The 21,890-nt window shown below is 40.0% G+C and overlaps 1 protein-coding gene across 2 annotated transcripts in view; it reads left to right on the top strand.

The window, feature by feature from the left end:
• Positions 1-21,890, top strand: part of KPNA3 (karyopherin subunit alpha 3) — a 92,830-nt gene that overhangs the window by 29,049 nt on the left and 41,891 nt on the right. For both annotated transcript variants that reach the window (XM_016925292.4, XM_009426958.5), the window contains exon 2: positions 16,945-16,989. In XM_016925292.4, the coding sequence (XP_016780781.1) occupies positions 16,945-16,989 (45 nt within the window). The remainder of the gene's footprint in view (positions 1-16,944; positions 16,990-21,890) is intronic.

Raw genomic sequence — 21,890 nt, 5'->3', positions numbered from 1 at the left:
AGTCTCCCGAATAGCTGAGACTCCAGGTGCACAGCACCACACCCAGCTAATTTTTAAAAATCTTTTTGTAGAGATGTCTCATTATGTTGCCCAGCCTGTTCTTGAACTCCTGGGCTGAAACACTCCTCCCACCTCAGCCTCCCAAAGTGCTGGGATTGCTGGTGCCCACCACCTTGCCTGGCTAATTTTTGTAGTTTTAGTAGATGGGGTTTCACCAAGTTGGCCAGGCTGGTCTTGAACTCCTGACCTCAGATGATCTGCCCACCTAGGCCTCCAAAGTGCTGGGATTACAGGTGTGAGGCACTGCACCTGGCCAGTTTTTAGTCTGTTGCTTTTTGAAGATAATCTGTTTTTCTCTGGCTCCTTCTAGGATATTTTCCTCCTGGGAAAAGAAATCTTTTTATTTTCCCACTTGGAGTTTGTTGGGTGTCTTGAATCTGTGGTTTACTGTTTTTTATCAATTCTGGAAAATTCTTAGCTATTATCTCCTAACAGTTGCTTCTGTCCAGAGGAACCCAAACAAACACTGTTTTGTATTTTTTATTGTATCCTTTATGTTTCTTACCCTCTTTTCTATATTTGTCGTCTTTGGCCCTCTTTTATTTCATAATTGACGGTTTTTTCTGACCTGTCTTAAAGTTCACAGAATCTCTTAAACTACTTTAAATTTGCTGTAAAACCCATCTGTTCAGTTCTTGATTTTGGTTATGTGTCTAACTTAATAATTATTTTTTCATATCTCAGAGTTCTGTTTGGTTCTTTTTTTATTTTTCAGATCTGGTCATTTCTGATCATTTCTTCTGGCTTGCTGATATATTTTACTTCCATTTTTCTGTTCCTGAAATATTTGCTGTAGTTATTTTATGTTGTATAACCTAAGTGTTAATTTAGGTTTAACTCTCCAACCTGGCATCAGGGGTCAGGACTTAATTTGTTCCCAGTATGAAATAGGCAGCTACCTTCATAGTTTTCATTTCACTTAATTACTTTTTATGACTTCCCTCTTGGGTTCAACTTGACCGACCTCTCCTCTTCTCTTTTTTTTTAAGCCAGCCTTGGTGTAAACTTTATTTATTTATTTTTTTAATTTAATTTTTTTTTTTTATTGATCATTCTTGGGTGTTTCTCGCAGAGGGGGATTTGGCAGGGTCATAGGACAATAGTGGAGGGAAGGTCAGCAGATAAACAAGTGAACAAAGGTCTCTGGTTTTCCTAGGCAGAGGACCCTGCGGCCTTCGCGGTGTTTGTGTCCCTGGGTACTTGAGATTAGGGAGTGGTGAAGCATGCAGCCTTCAAGCATCTGTTTAACAAAGCACATCTTGCACCGCCCTTAATCCATTTAACCCTGAGTGGACACAGCACATGTTTCAGAGAGCACAGGGTTGGGGGCAAGGTCATAGATCAACAGCATCCCAAGGCAGAAGAATCTTTCTTAGTACAGAACAAAAATGGAGTCTCCTATGTCTACTTCTTTCTACACAGACACAGCAACAATCTGATTTCTCTATCTTTTCCCCACATTTCCCCCTTTTCTATTCCACAAAACCGCCATCATCATCATGGCCCGTTCTCGATGAGCTGTTGGGTACACCTCCCAGACGGAGTGGTGGCCGGGCAGAGGGGCTCCTCACTTCCCAGCAGGGGCGGCTGGGCAGAGGCGCCCCCCACCTCCTGGACGGGGCGATGGCCGGGCGGAGGCGCCCCCCCTCCTCCCTCCCCGACGGGGCAGCTGGCCAGGCGGGGGCTGCCCCCCACCTCCCTCCGGGATGGGGCGGCTGGCCGGGCGGGGGCTGCCCCCCACCTCCCTCCCGGACGGGGCGTCTGCCGGGCGGAGACGCTCCTCACTTCCCAGATGGGGCGGCTGCCGGGCGGAGGGGCTCCTCACTTCACAGACGGGGCAGCTGCTGGGCAGAGGGGCTCCTCACTTCTCAGACGGGGCGGCTGCCGGGTGGAGGGGCTCCTCACTTCTCAGACGGGGCGGCTGCCGGGTGGAGGGGCTCCTCACTTCTCAGACGGGGCAGCTGCCAGGCGGAGGGTCTCCTCACTTCTCAGACGGGGCGGCTGGGCAGAGACGCTCCTCACCTCACAGACAGAGTCGTGGCCGGGCAGAGGCGCTCCTCACATCCCAGACGGGGCGTCTGGGCAGAGGTGCTCTCCACATCTCAGACGATGGGCGGCCGGGCAGAGATGCTCCTCGCTTCCTAGACAGGATGGCAGCCGGGAAGAGGCGCTCCTCACTTCCCAGACTGGGCAGCCGGGCAGAGGGGCTCCTCACATCCCAGACCATGGGCAGCCAGGCAGAGACGCTACTCACTTCCCAGACGGGGTGGCGGCCGGGCAGAGGCTGCAATCTCGGCACTTTGGGAGGCCAAGGCAGGCGGCTGGGAGGTGGAGGTTGTAGCTAGCCGAGATCATGCCACTGCACTCCAGCCTGGGCAACATTGAGCACTGAGTGAACGAGACTCCGTCTGCAATCCCGGCACCTCGGGAGGCCGAGGCTGGCAGATCACTCGCGGTTAGGAGCTGGAGACCAGCCCGGCCAACACAGCGAAACCCCGTCTCCACCAAAAAAATACGAAAACCAGTCAGGCGTGGCGGTGTGCGCCTGCAATCGTAGGCACTCGGCAGGCTGAGGCAGGAGAATCAGGCAGGGAGGTTGCAGTGAGCCGAGATGGCAGCAGTACAGTCCAGCTTCGGCTCGGCATTAGAGGGAGACCGTGGGGAGAGGGAGAGGGAGACTGTGGGGAGAGGGAGAGGGACCCTCTTCTCTACTACTTATATGACATCAGCACTGCATTAAAAAATATTTTTTTCTGTTAATAGCCAGGATCCAGTTGTTGTAGAACAGGTGACCTCCCAAAGTATGACGTCTTTCAGAAGTAACATATACTGTTTTTGTCCTACTTTTTTGTTATTAAGAATATGTATGTTATTTAAAATATAGGAATTCTTTTTAAAAACACGATACCATTATCACACTTGCCAATGTGATCATGGGGGGAAAGGGCAGCAGTGCTGGTGCAAGTCCTGGAATCCGAAGACCATAGAATCTGGAGTTCTGACAGCAAGAATTACTCTTGCCTCCTCTTTTTGTTCCATCTGGGCCCCAGCTTATTGAATGCTGCCCACCCACATTGAGAGTGAAACTTCCCCTATCAGTCTGCTAACTCAAATGCCAGTCTCTTCAGGAAATACCCTCACAGGCACTGGGACAGCCCAGTCATTCTAATCAAATGCCTGACCGCCTGGGTTTTCCTTTCAGCAGAAGAGGGACGAGCTCAGTGCTGTCTGAACCACTGAGGATAATTAATGCTTTCACCAGCTATCTGGGTATCCCTTAATCCAGTCAGGTTGACACCTGGAATCAACTATTACAAGGTCCACACATTGCGATTGATTGATTGATGTGAACTCAAAGTCTCCTTTTTAATTTATGGTCTCTTAATCTCACCATCTTTGTCTTTTTTATGCACTTTATTGTTGGAGAAACTGGGTTCACGGAGGTTCTCATAATCTGAATTTTGCTTTTTTTTTTTTTTTTTTTTTTGAGATGGGATCTCACTCTGTCACCCAGGCTGGAGTGCAGTGGTGTGATCTTGGCTCACTGCAACCTCTGCCTCCTGGGCTCAAGCAATCCTCCCACCTCAGTCTCCTGGGTAGTTGGAATCACAGGCATGTACCACCATTCCTGGCTGAGTTGTTTTTTGTATTTTTGGTAGAGATGGGATTTCATCATGTTGCCCAGGCTGGTCTTGAACTCCTGAGCTCAAGCAGTCTTCTTGGATTGCTGGGTTTACAGGCATGAGCCACCGTGCCCGGCTGGATTTTACATTTTATCATGTCACTTGACATGTATATTGACCCTCTGTATTTCCTGTAAATTCAAAGTTGAAGCTGGAGGCTTTATCAGATTCATATGATTTGGGGGAATTGGGAACATGACTGCATCATATGTGATGGTTTTCTCTTCCATCAGAAAGGCACGTAGTGTCTGGCTGTCTCTTTCTGTTATGTTGACATCACCACTGAGGAACATTGTCTAAGTCTGTTATTTACTAGGATTTGTAAAATGGTGATAATCTATCACTCCTTCTTTAAGCTAGACCAGGGATCCCCAACCCTGGACCACTACCAGTCCGTGGCCCATTAGGAACTGGGTTGCACAGTAGGAGGTAGGCAGCAGGCAAGCAAGTGAAGCTTCATCTGTATTTACAGCTGCTCCTCATTGCTTGTATTACCACCCGAGCTCCACTTCCTGTCAGATCAGCAGCTGCATTTGATTCTCAAAGGAGCACAAACCCTGCTGTGAACTGTACATGCGAGTGATCTAGGTGCATGTTCCTTATGAGAATCTAATGCCTGATGATCTGTCACCATCTCCCATCATCCCCAGATGGGACCTCTAGTTGCAGGAAAACAAGCTCAGGCCTCCCACTGATTCTATATTATGGTGAGTTGTGTAATTATTTCATATTACAATATAATAATAATGGAAATAAAGTGCACAATAAATGTCATGCACTTGAATCATTCTGAAACCACTCCTTCTACTTCCTAGTCCATGGAAAAATTGTCTTCTGTGAAACTAGTCCCTGGTGCCAAAAAGTTTGGGAACAGCTGAGCTAGACTACATCTATTAAGAGAAACCTTCCTCTAATTTATTAATTGGTTAGATTACCCCATGATAAAATTTGTTTAGAAACAGTAAAATAAATGCTTGATTCTTTTCCTTTATCAGTTTTCAAAATAATGAGGTAGTTCATTATCATCCTTCAGTGATGACAATTTAGTTGTTTGGGTTTTTATTTCCATTTCCTGGATTTACAGATTGAAATCTATGTGTTTGAATTCATTGTCTTATTGATAATTGATAATAATTGTACTGTCTTTGAACATTTGGAGCCTCTTCATGTTAGCTCTTGAGTAGTTTTTACAAGACTCTAGTCTCGTAAATATCTTTGATATTTGGTATGTTAAGATATTGCAGGCTTACCTTGTACCTTTTCTGCCCATTAGTTGGAATGAACCAGTTCTGTTTGCTATTGGTGGTATTTTTGAGAGTATTGTCTATGCACTCACTGATTTGGTCACTGTTTCTAGGCGTTGGAGATACACATCTCCAAGTAGACATCTTGGGGTGGATAGATATAGGATTAAAACAAAATTTTGTGTGTGTGTGTATGTATATTTATATGTATACATATTTATATGCATATTTATATACATACATACACACATAAACACACACATATAATGCATATATTGATATTCCAATTCAAATTCAGGACTATGGGATTTTACTAAACTACTTCTATCATATATCCGTCTTTCTCCTAGGCCAAACTTCCTGTTTTTTTCTGACACCAGGAATAATAGAATATGACATTTTTACTCATTTGCTTTATTCCACATAGACACATAACAGTCTCAGAATAACAACACCAGCAGCGCTGCACCCAGTAATAGGGTTACCGAGAACAGTTTGGAGTTTTCCTGGTAGTTCTCTTTAGGGTTAACTGGAGATGCAGGGTTAAATTGCTGTGTTGAAAAGTTACACAGGATAGTGTGATTATGCTACCAAATGGATACACGTTTAGGTTCATTTCTGTATTTTTAGGGATTGCTTTTCTTGTTAAATTTGATTTTGTCATATACATACACAGTTTATTTTCATGGTTTTAAAGTCAAGTCCTAGTTTCCTTGTCATCACCTATATATTTATGTGTAAAATAGTCATTGTATGTGATCTGTTTTATTTTTTGTTTTAGTATACTTTTGGCCTTTAGTTTGTGGTTTTGTTTTTGTTTTCTTTAGTCCTCTCTTTCTTAGTTATTTTCTATTGATTCCCCATCATGTACATTATTGAAATTAGTTGTGACCTTCTCTTTTCCTTCCCCCTCAGCATCTGATGTATATCCTTTAAAATTTTTATTAAAAACTGACCTTTATTTTGAGGTGATTGTAGATTGACATGCAGTTGTAAAATATAACACAGAGAGATCCTGTTTATCCTTTCTCCAGTTTCCCCAGTGGTAACATCTTGCAAGATGCTCGTACAGTATTTATGTTCATCCAAGTCATTGCTTGTATCAGCAGTTTGTTTCTTTTAATTGCTATATGGTGTTCCATGGTATGGATGTACCACAGTTTAAGCGTGAAGGATACCTGGGTTGTTTCCAGGTTGTAGCTATTAAGAATAAAGCTGTTGTAAACATTTGCGTACAGGTGTGTGTGTGTGTGTGTGTGTGTGTGTGTGTGTGTGTGTAGATGAGTTTTCATTTATCTTGTATAAATGTCCAATGTGTAGTTGCTGGGTCCTGTGGTTGTTACATGTGTACTTTAAGAAATGGCCAAAGGTGCTGTCATTTTACATTCCCACAAGCAATGTATGAAAACTCCCCATACTCACCAGCATTTGAAAGTATCACAATTTTAAATTTTAGATGTATAATAAGATTTCATGGTGGTTTTAATTTGCATTTCCCTAATGGCTAATAGTATTGAACATCTTTTCATGTGCTTATTTGCCATGTGTATATCCTCTTCCATGAAATATTTTTTCATTTCTTTTGCCCATTTTCTAGTTCCATTGGTTGGTTGGTTACCTGTTGAGCTTTGAGAGGTTTTTTGTTTTTGTTTTTTAATTCTAGATACTAGTCCTTTCTTGGATATGTGGTTGCAAATTTTTTTTTTTAGTCTCTAGCTTCTCTTTTTATCTTCTTTACATGGGTGTTCAAAGAGCAAAATAGTTTTTTATTTTGATGAGGTCTAGTTTACCAACTATTTCTGTTATGGATCATGCTTTTACGGTCAAGTTTAAGAACTCTTTGCCTAGCCCCAGATCCCAAAGAATTATCTCCTATGGTTTTTCCTAAAAGTTTATAGTTTCACATTTATTTTTAATTAAATTTTTTTTAAGGTGTGAGGCTTAAGTCAGGGTTAATATTTTTGTCTGTCAATATCTATCTGGTCCAGCACTGTTTGCTGAAAAGTCTATTGATGTCCTCCATTTAATTGCTTTTGCACCTTTGTAAAAAATCAGTTGGATATATTTGTGTAGGCTTATTTTGGGTTCTCTGTTCTTTTCAATGTGTATATTCTTCCACTGATATCACACAATGTTTATTACTGTAGCTATGTAATATATCTTGAAATTGGCTAGATTGATTCCTTCCACTTTGTTTTTCATTTTTAGAATTGTTTTAACTATTCTACTTACTTTGCCTTTCCGTATAAATTTTAGAATAATTCTTTCTGTATCTGCAAAATATATTGCTGGGATTTTGATAGGAATTGCATTAAACCTGTATATCAGTATGAGGAGAATCAACATCTTTACCAAGTTGAGTCTACCAATCTATGAACACAATATGCCCCTCCATTTTTTCTCTTTTTTAAACTAGAAACAGGATCTTGCTCTGTCACTGAGGCTGGAGTGCAGTGGTGTAATCATAGTTCACTGCAGCCTTGAACTCCTGGACACAAGCGGTCCTCCTGCCTCAGCCTCCCAAGTAACTAGGACAATAAACACTTGCCTCCATACCTGGCTAATTTTTAAATTTTCTGTAGAAGCTGAGTCTCGCTATGTATGGTCTTGACCTCCTGGGCTCAAGCAGTCCTCCCTCCTTGGCCTCCCAAAGCACTGGGATTACTTGAGCCATCATCCAGCATTGTTTGTTTGTTTTGAGGCAGGGTCTATCTCTGTCGCTGTGGCTGGAGTGCAGTGGCACAGTCTCCACTTACTGCAGCCTCCGTCTCCCGAGCTCAAGAGATCCTGCTACCTCACCCTCCCCAGTAGCTGAGACTACAGGCATATACCACGATGCCCAGCTAAATTTTTTTTTGCTTTTTTTTGTAGAGATGAGGTTTTGCCATTTTGCCCAGGCTAATCTCAAATTCCTGGGCTCAAGCAATCCACCTGCCTCGGCCTCCCGAAGTGCTGGGATTACAGATGTGAGCCACCACAGCCGGCTGTTGTTTGTATTTTTAATTTCAGTGTCTATGTGTTCATTGCTAGTATATAGAAATACAATTGATTTTTATGTTGTATTCTGTGACCTTGTTGAACTCACTTAATAGATCTGGAAAGTTTTTGGTATATTCCTTGGAATTTTTAAATCATCTTTTCTGCAAATAATTGATTGTTTTCTTTATTTTATTTTTTATTTTGAGATGGAGTCTCCCTCTGTCGCCAGGCTGGAGTGCAGTGGCACGATCTCGGCTCACTGCAACCTCCGCCTCCTGGGTTCAAGCGATTCCTCTGCCTCAGCCTCCCGAGTAGCTGGGACTACAGGCGTGCACCACCACGCCCAGCTAATTGTGTTTTTAGTTGAGATGGGGTTTCACTATGTTGACCAGATGGTCTTGATCTCTTGACCTCGTGATCCGCCCTCCTCAGCCTCCCAAAGTGCTGGGATTACAGGAGTGAGCCACAGCACCTGGCTGGGATTATTTTCTTTCTTTTGCATCTATATGCCTTTTACTTTATTTTCTTGCCTTATTTTACTGGCTGGAACTTCTTATACTATGTTGAATAATAGTGGTGAGAGTGGACACCATTTTCTTGTTCTCAATCTAGGGAAACATAGTATTCAGACTTTTCACCACTAGAATGTTAACTCTAGGCTTTTATTTTTCTGAGTGTTTTTACTATAAATGGATGTTGAATTTTGTCATTTTTTTCTGCATTGAATAATATAATCATTGATTTGTCTTCATTAGTCTGTTAGTATGGTTTATATTGATTGATTTTCAAATACAGAACCAGCCTTGTATCACTAGAATGAAGCCTGCTAGTATAGTGACTTCTAGTTGGTAACATTTTGATAAGGATTTTTGTATCTGCAGTCATTGAGAATATTGGCCTGCAGTTTCTTTTTCTTCTTTTTTTTTTAATGCTGTCTTTTCTGGTTTTGTTATTCAGGTAATTTTGTAATTAGCTTCATAAAGTGAATTGAGAAGTGTACCCATCTGTTTTTTGTAGAGATTATATAAAATTGGTGTTAGTTCTTCTTTAGGCATTTGGAAGAATTCTCTAGTTAAACCATCCAAACCCTGAAGGGAAGTTTTAAAATTACAAATATAATCATCTTAATAGTTAACAGCGTTATTCAAATTAGGTATTTCATATTGAGTGAGGTGTGATAGTTCTTGCTTTTTGAGTCATTGGTCCATTTCATCTAAATTGTCAAATTTGTGTGTGTAGAGTTGTTTGTAGTTTTCCCTTGTTCTTTTGATGTCTGCAAAGTCTGTAGTGATAGTACCTTTTTCATTTCTAATATTATAACTCTGCATTTTCTCTTTTTTTTTTTTGGCCAGTCTGCTGATTTTTTTTTTTTTTGAAAGAACTAGCTTTTCATTAATTTTCTCTACTTTTTTGTTTTCAATTTCATTGATTTCTGTTTATTCCTTCTGCTTGTTTTGGGTTTGTTTTGCTTTTTATGTTGTAGGGTGTCGAAGCTGGGAGTTTTGATTATTGATTTGAGACTTTCTCTCTTAATGTTTGCATTAGGTGCTTTAAATTTCTCTCTCAGCACTGCTTTAACCTCTTTTCTGCTCTACTTCAGCATCTGATGTGATGCAATTTCCTTTTCTCACCAGTTAATAGTTAATAAGGCAATCAATACACTTAGTTGTTTTTTTGTTTTTATTCTTCTTGAGATGGAGTCTTGTTCTGTCACCCAGGCTGGAGTGCAGTGACGTGATCTCAGTTCACTGCAGCCTCCACCTCCCAGGTTCAAGCAATTCTCTGCCTCAGCCTCCGGGAATAGCTGGGATTACAGGTGCACGCCACCACACCCGGCTATTTTTTGTATTTTTAGTAGAGATGAGGCTTCACCCTGTTGGCCAGGCTGGTCTTGAACTCCTGGCCTCAAATGCTCCACCCGCCTCAGTTTCCCAAATTGCTGGGATTACAGGTGAGAGCCACTGCACCTGGCCCACTTACTCAGTATTTCATATGCATGTTTTGTCTTCCTCTTCAATTTTGTGTCTACATTGTCAGGGCATGTAGCAGTTAAATACTATATTTTTTCCCTTATAACAGTGGTCCCCAACCTTTATGGCACCAGGGGCCAGTTTTGTGGAAGACAGTTTTTCCATGAATGGCGGGTCGGGGAGGATGGTTTCGGGTTGAAACTGTTGCACCACAGATCATCAGGCATTAGTTAGATTCTCAAAAGGAGCACACAACCTAGATCCCTCACGTGCTCAGTTCACAACAAGGTTTGTGTTTCTATGAGAATCTAATGCCAACCGTGATCTGAAATGGAGCTGAGGCCATAATGCTCACCTCCTGCTGCTGTGCAGCCTGGCTCCTAACAGGCTATATGGACTGGCACCAGTTCACGGCCCAGGGTTTGGGCCTACCTTATAAGGACTATTTAATCTTAGTTCTACAGGTAAATAAATTCATTGCTCACGGTCACCTTTTATCAGTGTCTCTCCAGTTATTTTGGTTGTGTGGTGACCATTCTCTATTAGATTCTTCAGAAAGTGCTCATATATAAACAGTAGTCCTTGAGTTGTGTTTATAACAGTTGTTTTGCCACTTGTATACTTTAAATTTAGTGGTTCTGACTGGATATAAAGTCCTTGATTCACATTTTCAATATTTTTTGCCTAATGTCCAGATGCAATTTTCTCTTCTTTTCTTTTTGGAAGTCCGTTAGTTTCACTTGTATATTTCTCAGTGTTGGTTTTTCTGGATGGATTCCCCAGGTACTTGGGTGTACTTTCAGTATTTCAGTTCAAGTCTTCTAATTTCAGGAAGTTTTTTTTTATTTATAGTTTTAAGTATTTGCTCTATTTCATTGCTTCGGTTTTCTTATTTGAAGAGTCTTTATTATATGAATTTAAAATCTAAGTGCCTTTATTGTCACTTCCTTCTGATAATTTTCTTTTTTTTTTTTTTTTTTTTTAGACAGAGTCTCGCTCTGTCACCCAGGCTGGAGTGCAATGGCGCAATCTCGGCTCACCGCAAGCTCCACCTCCCGGGTTCATGCCATTCTCCTGCCTCAGCCTCCCGAGTAGCTGGGACTACAGGCGCCCGCCACCACGCCCGGCTAATTTTTGTGTTTTTAGTAGAGATGGGGTTTCACTGTGTTAGCCAGGATGGTCTCGATCTCCTGACCTCATGATCCGCCCACCTCGGCCTCCCAAAGTGCTGGGATTACAGGCGTAAGCCACCGTGCCCAGCCCTTCTGATAATTTTCACCTTCATTTCTGATTACAGTTTTTTTCTTTACATAGTCTGTTTCTCTTAAGCATTATCTGTTGTTTACTGGCTCTTAAGATTGCTCTTGGCTAGGTTCCTTTCTGAAATAATTTTTTGCTTTATTTCTAATTTTTTTTTGATTGCTAGGACCTCATTTCTGAGTTTTTCTAATTCTGATTGATAATGTTATTTCACATTTTCTATCATTTTCTAGGATAGTTTTTATCACTTTTGTGTATATGTCTTTTCAGTAGGCTTTCAGTAGCAACACTCTGTTTCCTATTCTCTCATTTCTTACAGCATGGGCTTCAACGCCAATCCTTTCCTGTCCATTTTTTGATAGATTTTCCTGAACTTTTAAGAGCAAGAAGTGGGTCAGGGTAGCCTTTCTAGTTTCACCACTCAAGATCTTTTTCTTCTGTTGTTTGTTACAAGATGATTTTTTTTTAAGGGGGTGGCATTATCCTATTTTCTGAGGTCTGGCTCTGTTCATTGTAGGACATTGTCCAGGAAGAGGATTTTAGTTCTTTGATTTTGTGTCTAGCTCCATCATACTTAACAATGTTGATGTGTGCAAAAGATCCCTTCCATTTGCAACTGTTCTCAAGTTGCCTTTCCAAAGTCTCTAGTCATTCATGATTTGGGAGTTCTCTTGTTCTCAGGGTCTTCAATCGCCCCATAACTTCTGCCCTTCCATTTTCTTCTGCATATATGCATATGAATCCTGTAGCTGGTGATTTAACCAGACCCTGCTTGTATTTGAGAATTCGTTAGAATACTTTGTCTCCCAACCTTGTAGGTGTTGTTTGTTTGCTTGTTTTGGGGACAGGGTCTCTATCACCCAGGCTGGAGTGTAGTGGTATGATCATGGCTCACTGCAGCCTTGACCTCCTGGGCTTAAGCCATCTTCCTGCCTCAGCCTCCTGAAGAGCTGGGACCACAGGTGCACGCCACCACACCTGGCTAATTTTTAATTTTTTTGTAGAGACAGGTCTCACTGTGTTGCACAGGCTGGTCTCAAATTTCTGGGCTCAAGCAATCCTCCCGCCTCGGCCTCCCAAAGTTCTGGGATTACAAGCATGAGCCACTGTGCCTGGCCCTCTTGTAGGTTTTGTCTGTGGAGTTTAAGTTTGGCTATTCTGATGACATTTTTTGTGTGGGGCAGGGGATGCCAAGAGATGAAAAAAATCATTGACACATTTTATTCAAGAGAAAGATGACACAGATTTTGCATTTTAAAAAGAACCCCCCCGGCTGCATTGTGGAAAATTGATTCAGTGCATGGAAGGAGACTAGTTAGGCTATTTTAGTAGTCCAGATTAGATGATGGTGGCTTACTCTTAGATAGTGGCCGTGGAGCTGGGAGGTTTGAATCCTGTTCTGGTTGACTTGTTTGATTTCAGAGGATTGAAAGTGAGTAGACAGGGATAGTCTTCCAGGATTGGTCTCTTGAAACTATTTGGATGGTTGTACAGTTTCCTAACATTAGGAGTATTGACAGGAGAGGAGATGTGGGGGATCTTTTTGGTGAGGGTGTTAGGAAGGGAACCAGTATATTAGTTTTAAGCATACTGAGTTTGAAGCCTTTAAACCATCTCTCTTCCAGCCCTTAACACACATATGCACATATTTTAATTCTTTTGGGAGCTTTTTTCTGTCCCTCTGATTATACCTCCTCTTGATACAGATCTTAACATTTACTTTCCTATCTCAAGCTTAACACTTTTTTTTTTTGAGACAGAATCTCACTCTGTTGCCCAGGCTGGAATGCAGTGGCCCACTCGTGGCTCACTGCAACCTCCGCCTCCCAGGTTCAAGCAATTCTTGTGCCTCAGCCTACTGAGTAGCTGGGATTACAGGCGTGCGCCACCGTGCCCGGCTAATTTTGATATTTTTAGTAGAGATGGGGTTTCACCATGTTGGCCAGGCTGGTCTTGAACTCCTGACCTCAGGTGATCTGCCTGCCTTGGCCTCCCAAAGTTCTGGGATTACAGGCATGAGCCACTGTGCCCAGCCAGCTTAACACATTTTTATCACTCATTATTACTCTCATTTCCACTAGACCAGGTGCTGGCAAACCTTTTTTTTTTTCCAAGGCAGGGTTTCACTCTGTTACCTAGGCTGAAATGCAGTGGCACCATCATGGCTCCTTGCACCCTTGACTTCCTGTGCTTAAGCAATCCTCCATCTCAGCTCCCCCAAGTAGCTGGAACTGTAGGTGCACACATGAGCACAATGAGATACTACCTCTACAAAAAATGAAAAATCAGCTGAGCATGGCTGTGCTCAAGTGATCCTCCCGCCTCGACCTCCGAAAGTGTTGGGATTACAGGCGTGAGCCACTGCACCTAGTCTGCTAACTTTTCCTTAAAAGGACAAATAGTAAATATTTTAGCATTTGAGGGCAAAGAGGCAAAAATAAGAGCATGATGTAGGTACTTAATATCATTTATAATGTAACCACTTAAAAAATGTAAAAACCATTCCTGTTGGGACCTACAGAAACAGATAGCCTGCCAGATTTGATACACAGGTTATAGTTTGCCGATCCCTGTGCTAGACTGTGAATTCTGTACTTGCTTCCCGGTTGGCAAATGTATTGCCCAATGTATTTTAAATGTATTGAGTAAATTTTTGTTGAATGTTTGAATGACTTATAGATTAGGAGCTTAAGAGACAGAGTGGACTAAAAATAGATACTTGGGAGTGGTCATGAAGCAGTAATTGCAGACATGAGGGTAGATGAGATCACTTGGGAAGAATATAAGGGAGAATATAAGGGAGTCCATCTTTTTCTGTAATTTAAACAAAGAGCATAGTAAGTCATGACTAACTCAGAGGTACTTAGGTATGGTAGTCAGTACCTCCTCTTCTTAACTGACCTAAGTGAGTTTGGCCATTTACATTTATATGATTCTTTCGGGTGAATAAGTGGTCTTTAATTATTAGAGATAGGTGAGGGTAACAGATACTTTCGCCTTTGAAGTTTTGCTACTAGTGAGTTATATACACAAATCTTAGAATTATGCTGCATATATAAATATGTATTAGTAAGCAGTCACAAAAGTCATATGGTTCGTTTCATGGGTATAGTACTTTTAGACTGGAGATTACCACCTTGTAAGAAAACTTCAACCCTAAGCAGATACCACAGTGTTCTGACTAGGATTAGGTGATACAGTTCTCTAAGAAGGGATGGAACACAGGATCAAGGGGGTTTCTAGACACAGAAACTTCTCTGAAGTTGTGCTGTAGGGCCTGCCGGATTCTTAGACCCCAAACGAGTAAGAATTGAGGTGCCTGTATTTCTAGTCAATTCGTATATCTTGAATAACTGTTCTACTTTAGCAGTAAAAATCTATTTCCAACTTTCCTTATGCAGAGTATCAAACCAGTGTCTATAAATTGAGATGTTCATATTCGAAGCACTTACTACCTGGGAGCTAACTCCTGTTTAGGGGTGTTTAAAACATTAAATTAATCACCTCTTAAGTGTGGTTTCCTAATTTAGTGTGGTTCTTCAGAATTTAACTCACTAATTCTGTCTATACCGAAATATCTTAGTGTGAATTAAGATGATAGAGCAGAAAATCATATTTTGGAGCAGATATGCTGCCTGGATCTTTTTGTTATGCATCATCTTTTAATAATTCATAAATAGTTAAGTATTGCAAATATTGCAATGAAAATATTTTTCTTTTCAGTTATAGGAAAAATTGAAGTAAATATTCATTTAGGTAAAATTTTTAACAGTGGTAGAGTTCTAATCTTCCAGTGAATAAAGATAGCTTATAGAGTTGTCAAATAACACTTCATTAATGTTGGTATTTGAAGATTGTTCAACATTTGTCATTTTTATGAACTTATGCGTAAGACATTCTCTGTATTAATAGTACTAAAGTCACAATATAGAAACATACTAAATATAGAATTAAATTCAAGGTTCTTTCTAGTGTCGAACCTTATCAGGGAGGGATAATAGTTTTTATCTGTATATAATTCCATCACATGAAATGAATATGACTAATTTGAATTTTGTTTGGCAGTTTTGTTTATATTTAATATGTATCTGTATTTAAGTTTAAGTTTATATCTAGATTATTTCAGTATAGTTAGCAAACTTTATAATTTGGATTTTATGAGATTTTTTTTTCTTAAGATCACTGTGGTTTAAGAAAGAGATATCACAAGAATTATTAAATAAAATATAGCACACTGAACCTGGCAGTATATTAAAATAATAATATACCATGACCATATAGCCTTTATTCCAATAATATAAAGATGTAACCATGCTTATATGTGTAATAAAAGAATCCATTATATCAGTATGTTAGAGGGGAGATATATATTGTTTCAGTGTTTCCCCATAAGGCATGCCTGATAGATCCTCTTAAACTCAGAAGGATACCTTACCTTTTGATACAAAACATCTATCTCAAACTTATTTTTATTTTCATGTTTTTAAGGCCATGGCAATGAATTTACTTTTTAAAAATATGAATCATTAGAGATATAATTCATTGATTGCAGACATCAGAAACCATCCCTGGCTGACTTAAGCAAAACCATAATTCATTGGAAGAATGTAAGGTAGTTCATAAGATGAGTAGAGAAATGGAAGAACTGGGAATTGAGCAAGTCAAGGATATAGGCATTATTTACTACCTTGTCCAAAATTCTTCCTTTGGAATTTAATGTGCCTTTTTTTCCCTTTCTCCTTAAGATTCAGAGTTATAGAGGAGATAATTCTGATAGTGTAGTTGAGTCTTGTGACCTACTTAAGCTAGGAGAGAGTGAGCCACTTTAGGTCTCATTAAGACTACAGGATGGGAAGGATGTAATTCCCCAAAGATGACTGGGTACAGTTAGGGCAGGGAAATGGGTCCTAGGCAGCCAAGTCCCACCTTCCACAAAATTAACCAACAGATATCCAGTAAATACAGAATTTGGCTTTTTAACTAATTGTAGCTCATCATTTAAAGTATAAGATGTATCAGTCATTGAGATTATAAATTTCTTATTTATTTATTTTTTGAGACAGAGTCTCGCTCTGTCACTCAAGCTAAAGTGCAGTGGCATGATCTCAGCTCACTTCAACCTCCGTCTCCCAGGTTCAAGCGATTCTTGAGCATCAGCCTCCAGGAGTAGCTGGGAGTACAGGGGCGTGCTACTGCACCCAGCTAATTTTGGTATTTTTAGTAGAGATGGGGTTTTGCCATGTTGGCCAGGCTGATCTCGAACTCCTGGCCCCAAGTGATCCTCCAGCCTTCTAAAGTGCTGGGATTACAGGTGTGAGCCACTGCACCCAGCCAATATTAAATGACTTCTAACTCAAATACCTGAGTTTTTTTTTTTTCTTCTTCTTCTTTTTTTTGAGATGCAGTCTCGCTCTGTCGCCCAGGCCTGGAGTGCACTGGCGCCACCTCGGCTTGCTGCATCCCCCCGCCTCCCGGGTTCAAGCAGTTCTCCTGCCTCAGTCTCCCATGTAGCTGAGATTACAGGTGCCTGCCACCAAGCCCGGCTAATTTTTTTGTATTTTTAGTAGAGACTAGGTTTCGCCATGTTGGCCAAGCTGGTTTTGAACTCCTGACCTCAAGTGATCTGCCCGCCTCGGCCTCCCAAAGTGCTAGGATTATAGGCATGAGCCACTGCACCCAGCTGAGATCTTTATATACTAGCAGTATCCGTATTTTGATACATTTGTAATCTTTGTTTTTCTTTTCTAGACAATGCGAAGACATAGAAATGAAGTGACAGTGGAACTGCGGAAGGTAAGGTTGATTTACATTTAAAGAAAAGTAATTAGATTTTTCTGATGTTAAAATTCTGTGTATCTTGAATAATGAAAATACTGTGGCAAATTAGTGGTCATCCCTAAAACCACACATCACTGGATACTTTATCATGGTACTTATTCATAATAGCTTTCATTTACTGAGAGGGTACTAGGCCCTGTGTGAAGCACTTTACCATCACTGAAATTCTCATAACATCTGATGAAGTTAGATACATTTTCTTTGACATCCTCTTTCTGTGGGCTTCCTCTCCCTTTGCTTATGTAAAAGTTACACATCCTCGTTAAAGATACTTTACAGAAATAAATAAAAGTAGAAAAGTAGAAAAACCTTGTGTTTTCCCAACTGAAAGCAACTGCTATTAAAATTTATTGTATTTTCTTCCATTATTTTTGGAGGATTTTAGAGTTACCTTCATCAGATTGTGTTTTCTTTTTTCTCTTTCTTTTTTTGAGACAGCGTTTCACTCTGTCCAGGTTGGAGTGAAGTGGTGTGATCTTGGCTCACTGCAGCCTTGACCTCCCGGGCTCAAGTGATCCTCCCACCTCAGCTGGCTGAGTAGCTATGAATACAGGCACACCACCACACCCAGCTGTGAATACAGGCACACCACCACACCCAGCTAATTTTTGTTTATTTTTTGTAGAGACTAGGTCTCACTATGTTGCCCAGGCTGGCCTTGAATTCCTGGACTCAAACAATCGTCCTTCTGTTGGGATTACGGGCTTGAGCTGCCATGCCTGGCCCAAATTGTGTTTTCATGTGAACACATTTTATTTGAAACAAATACTTAAATTGCTAATCCAGAAAATAATAGTGAATTCTCTTTCTTTACACGTTTCTTTTTTTTTTTTTTTTGATGCAGAGTCTCGCTCTGTCGCCCAAGCTGGAGTGCAGTACTGTGATCTCGGCTCACTGCAACCTCCGCCTCCCGGGTTCATGCCATTCTTCTGCCTCAGCCTCCCAAGTAGCTGGGACTACAGGCGTCCACCACCTCGTCCGGCTAATTTTTTGTATTTTTAGTAGAGATGGGGTTTCACCGTGTTAGCCAGGATGGTCTCGATCTCCTGACCTCGTGATCTGCCCGCCTCAGCCTCCCAAAGTGCTGGGATTACAGGCGTGAGCCACCGTGCCCGGCCTATACATATATCTTTTAAAAAATAAATTTAACACTTATTTCAGATCTTTGGTGTTTGTCTTAGGTTAGACTTTTCCTCATGTAATTCACTCCTAAAACTCCTTCCTATATTGAATTACCATCTTGGGTTGGGTGCGGTGGCTCATGCCGTCATTCCATCACTTTGGGAGGCCAAGGTGGACAGATCACCTCAGGTCAAGAGTTCGAGACCAGCCTGGCCAACATGGTGAAACCCTGTCTACTAAAAATACAAAAATTAGTTGGGTGTGGTGGCATGCACCTGTAGTTCCAGCTACTCGGGAGGCTGAGGCTGGAGAATTGCTTGAACCCTGGAGGCAGGAGCTGCAGTGAGCCAGGGTCACGCCACTACACTCCAGCCTAGGTGACAGAGCGAGACTCTGTCTCAAAAAAAAAAAAAAAAATTACCGTCTTGAAACTTTTCAGTTATAGGGAGAAGGAAGGAGGTCTTGATTCTGAAAGTACACATTCTCTTAGAGTCACTAGAAATAGACTTGTGCATTTATTATTTAAGAATTATTTTAAATACACACTTTGTTTCATACACGGGCTAGGTAGCTCTTCAAATCTGTAGTTTTACAACAATATTGCCAGAAGCTCATTTTAACTACATTCATAAGGTCTTCATCAGAAATGCATTTAGTTATTCAACCAAGCATTACCATTTGAGCAATTGTCTCATGGAGGTGAACACTAGATAAATAATCACATAACCAAATATATCCTTACAAATTGTGGATGATGCTATGGAGGAAAAATAGCCATGAAAGTTAACAGAGTGAGGTTTTTTTAAAATTGGGCATTCAAAGGTGACTTGTCTGAAGAAATAACATTTAAGCTGAAACCTGAAGGATAAATTGGAATTAGCTTATTTTTTCTAAGTGTTTAAATAACCATATTTTGAATTTTTGCAAATCAATGTCATGCTCATTGGTGTAGTATATAGTTCCTGACATCCATTCTCCTGTACCCTTTCCCCACCCCCTTTTTAAAAGTAAATTTTGAAAATACTTGCTAAGAGTTGTAGTATATATTTACTAAATTTCAAAAAATTCACCTAAGGTCAAGAGTTCGAGACCAGCCTGGCCAACATGGTGAATCCCTGTCTCTACTAAAAATACAAAAATTAGTTGGGTGTGGTGGCACGCACCTGTAGTTCCAGCTACTCACAACATAGAATATTTTCTATGTAATTAGTCCAGTAGCTCCAAAATTAGGAAATTAACAAGGAAGATCATTTTTTTGTTTCAATCATCAATGGATTAACAACTAATGATAGAATTATTTTATGTCTATTATCTATTAATCATCAATCATTTTGTATATTAATAAACATTAGCATAATAAACATTAACATAAGCATAAAAATACTTGCTAATTCCCATTCCCTGTCAACTCCTTTATGGACACAACAATACTTTGGTAATCATATTTGCAAGTTCTTTCAGATCTTTGGGTCATTTAGACCAGAGAAATGAGCTAAGCCTTAGCTTAATAAAGTAAGGTGTTTTTTCCAGTCTTAACACTTTAAACTTTTTTTCTTTTTCACATTTTGTTGACATACACCATACATACAAAAAGTCCACACGTCGTAAGTATCCAGCTTGATGAATATTTGTAATGTGAACACATTTGTGTAACCACCAGCTCCTGGATCAAAAAAGAGAATACCCCAGGGCCTCTTTCTAGGTATTGGTTATCCCCAAAGGTAACCATTATTCTGATTTCTAACAGATTATTTTGCATATTTAGAACTCTATATAGGTAGAATAGTGTGCGTCCTTTTTTGTCTGGATTTTCATCCACCAAATGAAGATTACTTTCTTTAATAGATGCAATAGAAGTAAAATTGGAATTAAGTAATTAGTAATTATTGCCATCTGTTAACATTACACCATCTGCCACCAGATATGGGCCCTTACTTTTCCTTAACTTTTCACGCTTGCAATTCAACTTTAAAACTTTTGTATTAGTTCAGAAGCCTCCTCTTGTTTAATCATTTTAGCCCTTCTAATGTGCTTATAAATCTAAGCTACTAATTTATATATTATATTTGGTTACTTGATCCTCCTCCTGTTGTTGTGCTGCCTTCTCTAATTTATAGAACTAAAAATTCTTGCATGTCACAGCATATCTTTTTAAATATTCACCTTAGTTGCCTTAGAGACCCCTTTCTTTTTTTTTTTTTTTTTTTGGCTAACATTATTTCCTTTCCAGTTACTAAGGTTCGATTTCTGAAAATACTTGTAGTAGGACCAAAAATGAAATTAACTAAAGAAATCTCAAGCAATTTCTTATTTCAAATTTAAGAATTCCCCAAGTAAGCAGTAGAAAGCAAACTTTTCCTGAAACAACGCCTGAAGTTTATTCAGACAAAACTTAATTGATTTTGATGTGATTTTACAGAGATGTGGAGAGCTCTTCAAGAGAAAATTCTTCCACTCTTTATGGTCAGAGTATCTGTCCCTGATTCCAGGCCTTGCTCTCTCTATTGCTCCATTGAGGAGAGAATCACATTGTTTTTATTTAGTGACATTGAGATTCTTGAAAACAAAAGAGAGCTAGTCCCCAGAGTTTCACTGAGAAATTGAACTAGTGGATATCATCTGTCAATTGTAACTCACTTTACTCCATGGGATTTTGCTTTGAATATTTCATTTTCCCTTAGATTGTAAGCTTCTAAAGTGCAGATAATAACCACATTCACTATCCATCTACATCCCTCCACCCCAGCCTCCCAAATAACTCCTAAGTCTCTTTCTTAGCCCATCTCAAAATGCCTAATCACATTGTGGCTATGTAGTCGATTAAGTGCTGATATTCATGAATTAAATTTAATTATGATCTCTAAAAATATGCACTTATATTTAAGTCATGTATTGAAGTTTTAAGACAAATACTTCAGATATAGGCTGTGCTACTCAAAAGTCCTGATCTGTGACAAGTTAGGGAGCTTGTGCCAAAATGTAAAAGAAGGCACTGCTTCCTTCAAGAGAGTCTTTCTGACAGAAGTAAATTGAAAGATATCCCATGTTCCCATGTTCACGGATTTGGAAGAATTAGTATTATTAAAATATCAGTACTACCCAAAGTGATGTACAGATTCAGTGCAATCTCTATCAAACCTCTAATGTCATTTTTCACAGAAATAGAAAAAAAAAACTAAAATTTATATGAAACCACGGAAGACCCCAAATAGCCAAAGCAATCTTAAAAGAATGAACCCAGAAGCATCACACTACCTGATATGAAAATCTACTGCAAAGCCATAATAATCAAAACAGCATGATAGAGACATAAAAACACACACACAGAACAGTGGAACAGAAAAGTTTGCTTTCTACGGCTTACTTGGGGAATGCTTAAATTTGAAATAAGAAATTACTTGAGATTTCTTTAGTTAATTTCATTTTTGGTCCTACTACAAGTATTTTCAGAAATCGAACCATAGTAACTGGAAAGGAAATAATGTTATCCAGAGAAAAAGAAAGGGGTGTCTAAGGCAACTAAGGTGAATATTTGAAAAGATATGCTCTGACACGCAAGAATTTATTTCACCAGAAATAAATCCACAAATTTGTAGTTGGTTGATTTTTGACAAAGGTGCCAAGAACATGCAACAGGAAAGGACAGTCTTTTCAATAAATGGTCTTGGAAAAACTGGCTATCTACATGCAGACGAATGAGACCAGGCCCTTATTTCACACCATATACAAAAATC

This window comes from Pan troglodytes, chromosome 14 (assembly GCF_028858775.2).
Source record: "Pan troglodytes isolate AG18354 chromosome 14, NHGRI_mPanTro3-v2.0_pri, whole genome shotgun sequence".
Taxonomy (NCBI): Eukaryota; Metazoa; Chordata; class Mammalia; order Primates; family Hominidae; genus Pan; species Pan troglodytes.
Note: the sequence above shows the minus strand (reverse complement) of the source record. Positions and strands in the feature narration are given on the sequence as shown.